General features: G+C 51.3%; 2 protein-coding genes across 2 annotated transcripts in view; both read left to right on the top strand.

Moving 5' to 3' along the window:
• Positions 1 to 8,985, top strand: part of RPS20 (ribosomal protein S20) — a 168,709-nt gene that overhangs the window by 62,980 nt on the left and 96,744 nt on the right. The window lies entirely within an intron of this gene.
• On the top strand, positions 4,603 to 7,662 carry MOS (MOS proto-oncogene, serine/threonine kinase). Its single transcript, XM_068234778.1, has one exon. It carries the CDS (start codon positions 4,622 to 4,624, stop codon positions 5,792 to 5,794), a length of 1,173 nt encoding a protein of 390 aa, XP_068090879.1. The 5' UTR covers positions 4,603 to 4,621; the 3' UTR covers positions 5,795 to 7,662.

Here is an 8,985-nt window from a genome sequence, read left to right as displayed (position 1 = left end):
AGCGAGGAGCTGTCAGTGAGCAGCAGTATGTAATGCAGACGGTAGCTGTCAGTGAGCAGCAGTATGTAAATGCAGAGAGGAGCTGTCAGTGAGCAGCAGTATGTAATGCAGGTGGGTCAGTGAGCAGCAGCATGTAATGCAGGGGGAGCTGTCAGTGAGCAGCAGTATGTAATGCAGGGGGGGTGTGCTGTCAGTGAGCAGCAGTATGTAATGCAGGGGGAGCTGTCAGTGAGCCGCAATATGTAATGCAGGGGGAGCTGTCAGTGAGTAGCAGTATGTAATGCAGACGGTAGCTGTCAGTGAGCAGCAGTATGTAAATGCAGAGAGGAGCTGTCAGTGAGCAGCAGTATGTAATGCAGGTGGGTCAGTGAGCAGCAGCATGTAATGCAGGGGGAAGCTGTCAGTGAGCAGCAGTATGTAATGCAGGGGGAGCTGTCAGAGAGCAGCAGTATGTAATGCAGGGGGGTGCTGTCAGTGAGCAGCAGTATGTAATGCAGGGGGAGCTGTCAGTGAGCCGCAATATGTAATGCAGGGGGAGCTGTCAGTGAGTAGCAGTATGTAATGCAGAGGGAGCTGTCAGAGCAGCAGCAGTATGTGATGCAGGGGGAGCTGTCAGTGAGCAGCAGTATGTAATGCAGGGGGAGTGGTCAGTGAGCAGCGGTGTGTAATGCAGGGGGAACTGTCAGTGAGCAGCATTATGTAATGCAGGGGGAGCTGTCAGTGAGCAGCGGTATGTAATGCAGGGGGAGCTGTCAGTGAGCAGCGGTGTGTAATGCAGGGGGAGCTGTCAGAGAGCAGCAGTATGTAATGCAGGGGGAGCTGTCAGAGAGCAGCAGTATGTAAGTTGGGGGGAGTTGCCAGTGAGTGGCAGTATATAATGCAGGGGGGAAGTTGTCAGTGAGCAGCAGTATGTAATGCAAAAGAAGACCTGTCAGCAAGGTGCAGGGGGGAAGCTGTCAGTGAGCAGAAGTATGTAATGCAGGGGGAGAGGGCTGTCAGTAAGGAGCAGTATGTAATGCAGGGGAGATGTCAGTGAGGTGCAGAAGGGGGGGAAGCTGTCAGTGAGGTGCAGGGGGAGCTATCAGTATGTAATACAGGTGAGAGCTTTCAATGAGGTACAGGGGGGAGCTATCAGTTAGCAGCAGTATGTAATGCAGGGAGGATCTGTCAGTGATGTGTGTGTGGGGGGGAGCAGTCAGTGAGGAGCAGTATGTAATGCAGTGGGAGATCTGTCAGTGAGGTGCAGGGGGGAGCTGTCAGTGAGCAGCAGTATGTAATTCAGGGGGGGGGGAGCTGTCAGTGAGCAGCAGTATGTAATGCAGTGGGAGATCTGTCAGTAAGATGCAGGGGGGAGAACAGTCAACAAAGTGTGTATGTTGGGGGGGGGGGGGGATTGTTAGTAAGGAGCTGTATGTAATGCAGGGAGAGAAATGTTAGTGAGGTGCGGGGGGGGGGGGGGGGAGCTGTTAGTGAGGTGCAGGGGGGGGGGGAGCTGTCAGTGAGCAGAAGTATGTAATGCATGGGGAGATCGGTCAATGAGGTGCAGAGGGAGGGGGCTGTCAGTAAGGAGCAGTATGTACTGCAAGGGAGATGACAGTGAAGTGCAGGAGGGGGGAAGCTGTCAGTGAGGCGCTGGGGTAGATCTGTCAGTGAGGTGCATAGGGAGATCTGTAAATGAGGTGCTGGGGTAGATCTGTCAGTGAGGCGCTGGGGTAGATCTGTCAGTGAGGTGCAGGGGTAGATCTGTCAGTGAGGCGCTGGGGTAGATCTGTCAGTGAGGTGCAGGGGTAGATCTGTCAGTGAGGTGCAGGGGTAGATCTGTCAGTGAGGTGCAGGGGGAGATCTGTCAGTGAGGTGCAAGGGGAGATCTGTCAGTGAGGCGCTGGGGTAGATCTGTCAGTGAGGTGCAGGGGGAGATCTGTCAGTGAGGTGCAGGGGGAGATCTGTCAGTGAGGTGCAGGGGGAGATCTGTCAGTGAGGTGCAGGGGGAGGTCTGTCAGTGAGGCGCTGGGGTAGATCTGTCAGTGAGGTGCAGGGGTAGATCTGTCAGTGAGGTGCAGGGGTAGATCTGTCAGTGAGGCGCTGGGGGAGATCTGTAAATGAGGTGCTGGGGTAGATCTGTCAGTGAGGCGCTGGGGTAGATCTGTCAGTGAGGTGCTGGGGTAGATCTGTCAGTGAGGTGCAGGGGGAGATCTGTCAGTGAGGTGCAGGGGGAGATCTGTCAGTGAGGTGCAGGGGGAGGTCTGTCAGTGAGGCGCTGGGGTAGATCTGTCAGTGAGGTGCAGGGGTAGATCTGTCAGTGAGGTGCAAGGGTAGATCTGTCAGTGAGGCGCTGGGGGAGATCTGTCAGTGAGGTGCAGGGGGAGATCTGTCAGTGGGGTGCAGGGGTAGATCTGTCAGTGAGGTGCAGGGGTAGATCTGTCAGTGAGTTGTAGGGGTAGATCTGTCAGTGAGGTGCTGGGGTAGATCTGTCAGTGAGGTGCAGGAGGGGGAGATCTGTCAGTGAGGCGCTGGGGTAGATATGTCAGTGAGGTGCAGGGGGAGATCTGTCAGTGAGGTGCAGGGGGAGATATGTCAGTGAGGCGCTGGGGTAGATCTGTCAGTGAGGTGCAGGGGGAGATCTGTCAGTGAGGTGCAGGGGTAGATCTGTCAGTGAGGTGCAGGGGGAGATCTGTCAGTGAGGCGCTGGGGTAGATCTGTCAGTGAGGTGCAGGGGGAGATCTGTCAGTGAGGTGCAAGGGGAGATCTGTCAGTGAGGTGCAGGGGGAGATCTGTCAGTGAGGTGCAGGGGGAGATCTGTCAGTGAGGTGCAGGGGGAGATCTGTCAGTGAGGTGCAGGGGGAGATCTGTCAGTGAGGTGCAGGGGGAGGTCTGTCAGTGAGGCGCTGGGGTAGATCTGTCAGTGAGGTGCAGGGGTAGATCTGTCAGTGAGGTGCAGGGGTAGATCTGTCAGTGAGGCGCTGGGGGAGATCTGTCAGTGAGGTGCAGGGGGAGATCTGTCAGTGGGGTGCAGGGGTAGATCTGTCAGTGAGGTGCAGGGGTAGATCTGTCAGTGAGTTGCAGGGGTAGATCTGTCAGTGAGTTGCAGGGGTAGATCTGTCAGTGAGGTGCTGGGGTAGATCTGTCAGTGAGGTGCAGGAGGGGGAGATCTGTCAGTGAGGCGCTGGGGTAGATATGTCAGTGAGGTGCAGGGGGAGATCTGTCAGTGAGGTGCAGGGGGAGATCTGTCAGTGAGGCGCTGGGGTAGATCTGTCAGTGAGGTGCAGGGGGAGATCTGTCAGTGAGGTGCAGGGGTAGATCTGTCAGTGAGGTGCAGGGGGAGATCTGTCAGTGAGGTGCTGGGGTAGATCTGTCAGTGAGGTGCAGGGGGAGATCTGTCAGTGAGGTGCAGGGGGAGATCTGTCAGTGAGGTGCATGGGGAGATCTGTCAGTAAGATGCAGGGGCGAGCTGTCAGTGAGCAGCAGTATGTAATGCAGTGGGAGATCTGTCAGTAAGATGCAGGGGGGAGCTGTCAGTGAGCAGCAGTATGTAATGCAGAAGGAGATCTGTCAGTAAGATGCAGGGGGGAGCTGTCAGTGAGCAGCAGTATGTAATGCAGTTGGAGATCTGTCAGTAAGATGCAGGGCGAGCTGTCAGTGAGCAGCAGTATGTAATGCAGAAGGAGATCTTTCAGTAAGATGCAGGGGCGAGCTGTCAGTGAGCAGCAGTATGTAATGCAGTGGGAGATCTGTCAGTAAGATGCAGGGGGAGCTGTCAGTGAGCAGCAGTATGTAATGCAGAAGGAGATCTGTCAGTAAGATGCAGGGGGGAGCTGTCAGTGAGCAGCAGTACGTATTGCAGGGGGGGAGGGCTGTCAGTGAGCAGCAGTACGTATTGCAGGGGGGGGGGGGAAGCTGTCAGTGAGCAGCAGCAGGCAGGCCCACGTGTATACATATAGAAATGTGAGGGTCCCTCCCCCTCTAGTAGTAGGGGGTAGATCTGTCAGTGAGCAGCAGTATGTAATGCAGTGGGAGATCTGTCAGTAAGGTGCAGGGGGGAGCTGTCAGTGAGCAGTTGTATGTATTGCAGGGGGTATATCTGTCAGTGAGCAGCAGTATGAAATGCAGGGGACAGCTGTCAGTGAGGTGCAGTATGTAATGGGGGGGGGCTGTCAATAAGCAGCAGTAGGTATTGGGGGGGCTGTCAGTGAGTAGCAGTAGGTATTGCCGGCTGGGGCTGTCAGTGAGCAGCAGTACGTATTGCAGGGGGGAAGGGCTGTCAGTGAGCAGCAGTACGTATTGCAGGGGGGGGGGAAGAGAGAGAGCTGTCAGTGAGCAGCAGTATGTAATGCAGTTGGAGATCTGTCAGTAAGATGCAGGGGGGAGCTGTCAGTGAGCAGTTGTATGTATTGCAGGGGGTAGATCTGACAGTGAGCAGCAGTATGAAATGCAGGGGACAGCTGTCAGTGAGGTGCAGTATGTAATGGGGGGGGGGGGGAGGGCTGTCAGTGAGCAGCAGTACGTATTGCAGGGGGGGAGCTGTCAGTGAGCAGCAGCAGGCAGGCCCACGTGTATACATATAGACATGTGAGGGTCCCTCCCCCTCTAGTAGTAGCGCAGCTCGCAGTGTATTGGAAGCATCATGCCGTCTCCCATTCCCGTAGAGCGCTTCCTGCCCCGGGATCTCTCCCCCTCCATAGACCTGCGCCCGTGCAGCAGCCCGCTGGAGCTCAGCCACAACAAGCCCGGCGGGGACCCCGGCAGCCTCCGCCGCACGCCCGGCTCCAGACTCCCTCCCCGCCTGGCCTGGTGCAGCATTGACTGGGAGCAGGTGCGGCTGCAGGAGCCGCTGGGCTCGGGGGGCTTCGGCTCCGTGTACCGGGCGACGTACCGCGGGCAGACGGTGGCGCTGAAGAAGGTGAAGCGCTGCAGCAAGAACCGCCTGGCGTCCCGGCAGAGCTTCTGGGCCGAGCTGAACGCCGCCCGCCTGTGTCACCCGCACGTGGTCCGCGTGCTGGCCGCCAGCGCCTCGTGCCCGGGGGATCCCGGCAGCCCCGGCACCATCATCATGGAGTACGCCGGGAGCTGCACGCTGCACCGCCGCATCTACGGCTCCGGGCCGCCGCTGGGGAGAGCCGCCTGCCTGCGCTATGCGGGACACGTGGCGGCCGGGCTGCGCTTCCTGCACCGGGGCGGCGTGGTGCACCTGGACCTGAAGCCGGCTAATGTGCTGCTGGCCCCGGGGGACTTGTGCAAGATCGGGGACTTCGGCTGCTCGCAGCGGCTGTGCGAGGAGGAGGCGTGCTGCAGCCAGCTCCGTCACCTGGGGGGAACCTACACCCACCGGGCCCCCGAGCTGCTGCGCGGACACCCCGTCACCACCAAGGCTGACATCTACTCCTTCGCCGTCACTCTGTGGCAGATGGTGACCCGGGAGCTGCCCTACACCGGGGACCGCCAGTGCGTCCTCTATGCGGTGGTGGCCCATGACCTGCGGCCCGAGATCGGCCAGGTGTTCAGCAGCACGGAGGAGGGCAGAGCCGCCAGGGACATAGTGGAGAAATGCTGGGCTGCCCGGCCAGAGGACAGACCAGATGCCGAGCAGCTCCTGCAGAGACTCGGCCTGCTGAAGCAATCCGACCCGACCCAACTGGAGTCAGGACCAGAGGGAGCACCTGTCCTACAGGACTGTGACTGTATGGAGGATAACCTGGACTGCTGCTGTCACTGTGAGGATACCCTCTATGGCCCCGTGGACTCTGTGCAGGCCACTCTACACAGCACTTGTTTGAATGGCATCTCCTCCTGCGCTTAATGTGCTGGACTATATGGGCCAAGCCTAACTTGCTTTTATTAAAAAAAAAAAAAAAAAAATCGATGAAGAAGATGATGGCAAACAGAGTTTAACCCTACATCAGAGCCTGATTATCCACAAGGCAACTTAGACAGGTTCCTGTGGTTCTGGAGAGAGACCAGGGGCCTGATTGATGCTAACCCCCCTGAATTTCCCCCCAAAAAATCAGTGGCCCCATTGAGCCTTGGCCCACCTCTGCCCTACATGCATATATTTTCTGGACTGGGCAGGAAGTCTGTCGGAATGCATCAAAATGCTAGATCGGTTTTTGACAGTGATTCAAAGGGTGGTCAGGCATGCTAGTAAGTCTGTCTGGAAGACATTGAGGGCCACTGTTTATTGCATTGTTTATGTCTCTGGTGAAATGTGATCACAGTGGTAGAATAAGTCAGTCACCTCTACCTGATTGGATTTTGGATGGGGGGGGGGGGATCAATCCTTGCTCTATCGGGCTCTTATTGATCTGTGTATGACAAGCAGAACCTCTATGTAACTGGCCTATAATCTATTTTTTTAATGACACTGTGGAAATAGCAGTAGGTGAATTGGGAACTGTTACTAGGTATGGCTATTACTAAGACAGTGATGCTGGAAATTTGCAGTAGTAAGCAGAAGATATTTTGCAGACTAAAGTTCCGTTTAAGATTAAATTAAACTTTTGTGTTTAAAAAAAAAAAAAAAAAAATGTAATTAGAAATGCTGAACTGGAACTTTGCATGGGGCTAATCAGCTTTTTTATTATGTAACTAGCTGCTTGGTCAATTGATTAGCAACTCTGATTAACCAGATGCAAAGTTTTGCTTCACACCCACTAGTTAAATTTCCAATAGATATATAAAAGTATCATTCTGTCAAATATTAAGCTCAACTCTTAAAGCCTTGTACACACTTTCAATTATAATTGGTCAATCGCTGACCAATTTTACCACCTTCATGTCGTATGAGAGTTTACCTACACAATTTGCTCAGTGTTCATACTACATGGAGGCGGTAAAATTGGTCAGTGATTGGCCAAACATAATTGAAAGTGTGTACCAGGATTTAAAGTGCCAATCAATGATACAATCTTGATTGTACAATGTTGCCAAATTTATATGAAGGACCACTATCTTGAGAAATTGTAAGATTTAAAACGTGTGTACACATACTTATAAGAAGTAAATTTCTCCCAGATTAAAATGCACAAATTCTTTCTCTTATTTTGCTGTCACTTACAGTAGACATAAGTCTGACACATCTGACTTTTTGGGGTTTTGGACTAGTCCATCTTCTCATGGTGGATTCTCGGTACCGCCTTTGTTCTGTACAAAAGCAGTCCCTATAAAGCATCTAAACAAAGATGTCAGCCAGCCTGCCTATTCATGCACAGTATTTTGGCAGTTGGACTTAGCAACTGTCATTCAGTAAGTGCTTGTGAAAATGACCTGAGAATCCCCCATGAGGAGATGGATTAGTCCAAAGCCTGTCATATCTGATTTTCACTGTTTACAATAAACAGGAACATAAGAGAAAAGTAATTTCTAATGCATTAATCTGGGAGAAATGTACTTCTTTGTACACATGTATTTTAAATGTAAATATTTAATTCGAGAGTGGTCCTATAAGGTACTCCTTCATATTACATACAGTATAAGTGGTGAGATTTTACAAGCTTACCACTTCTATGGAATATAGGGACTACCTAAAGAATCTAATCAAAATGTGTACTCAGTTTATCCTTCTACTACAAAGATTTGGTAAAAGTGTACAATCAAGACTGTATCATTAGTGTGCACTAGGGATGTGCTTTCAAGAGCAAAACTGTTGCGCTACATAATTAAGGAATCCCGGGGGGGGGGGGGGGGGGGCAGAAGAGGAATTCACACACCCTACAGTGCGCCACACCCTCCTCTACATCTTCCTGATACTTCTCCAAACAGCTGTGAAGGAGGAAGTATCAGGAGCATGTAGAGGAACATGGAGTGCTGCAACCAGGATGAGTTGCCCCCTCGCCCTGGTCTGCATTTACAAACGCTCTTTCTACTTTGGCTGGTTGCAGTTTCATCCCTGTTGGGCACCTTTAGTAGTGAAGGTATAATGTTTGGTTTTGCACATATGATGGATTAAACCAAGAATTGTGAAATTGGATATCTTGCTCTAGTTTGGCTGCATTTCAAAACCGACTCCTGTTATTTACAATTATAAAAAATGATGATGGACTAGGACAGGGGATAGGAAGAAACTATATATTATGCACAGTTAACTATTTCTTTGCCTTGCCCAGATGTGATGAGATAGCTAAACCCTTTTCCCTGTGAAGAGTCTTGCACAGTATGCAACTACATATCTTCATGTCTGTGTGTGAGTTGCAGTCAAGCTAAACAAACCTCTTGTTTCATAAATCAGTACTTGGCTTCATTATTGCGAGAAATGAAATCACTTTGTCATGTGGAAATAATGTTTTAAGTCATTGGATGTGTTCCATTTGTAGACTTTTTTAATTATAGGATATCTGCTTTTAAAGCGTTTTGCACAAGTAACTCTAATGCCTGGTACACATCATGCAATTTCTCGTCAGATGGGTCAAATGTTTATTTCCAACAGGTTCAATCAGAATGACGATCAAAATTCAGATCGGCCCTGTTGGGAATAATCGATTTGACCTATCTGACTGGAAATTGCATGGTGTGTACTAGGCGTCAAACCCGTTCCTGATGATAAATGTATTGTATTAGTGATTTTGCTTCTATAATGTGATTTCAGAGGTCAGCTACGTGTTTACTTGTAGCTTTTGTGTCATATTATGATTGCACATAGCTTATGTTCTGCTTTCTTTGCAGAATAGAGATGGCTCATAAGATACACTGTAATAATTTCAAGGTAATACAAACCTTTTTTTTCTCATCGTATGCAAGTTTTATACTGCTTGGAATCAGACTATCTACGTCTTATTGATCAGCTTACAAGCTGCATTCATTTGCATAGAGCTTGTATCAACTCCTATATATTGTCATTTAATTGATCACCTCTGTTGCAGATCACAACGCCTGTCCTGAAGCTCTTATACTCTCAGTAAATCTTTATTCCACCCTCAGATTCTTTTCCTAGCTCCTGCAGCTCCTATGCAGAGTCCCTGGTATACTGGTAGGATGCAGGATAGAGATGCGAATAAG

This window comes from Hyperolius riggenbachi, chromosome 5 (assembly GCF_040937935.1).
Source record: "Hyperolius riggenbachi isolate aHypRig1 chromosome 5, aHypRig1.pri, whole genome shotgun sequence".
Classification (NCBI taxonomy): domain Eukaryota; kingdom Metazoa; phylum Chordata; class Amphibia; order Anura; family Hyperoliidae; genus Hyperolius; species Hyperolius riggenbachi.
The sequence above is the reverse complement of the archived record's forward strand: the minus strand, read 5'-3'. Positions and strand labels throughout refer to the sequence as shown.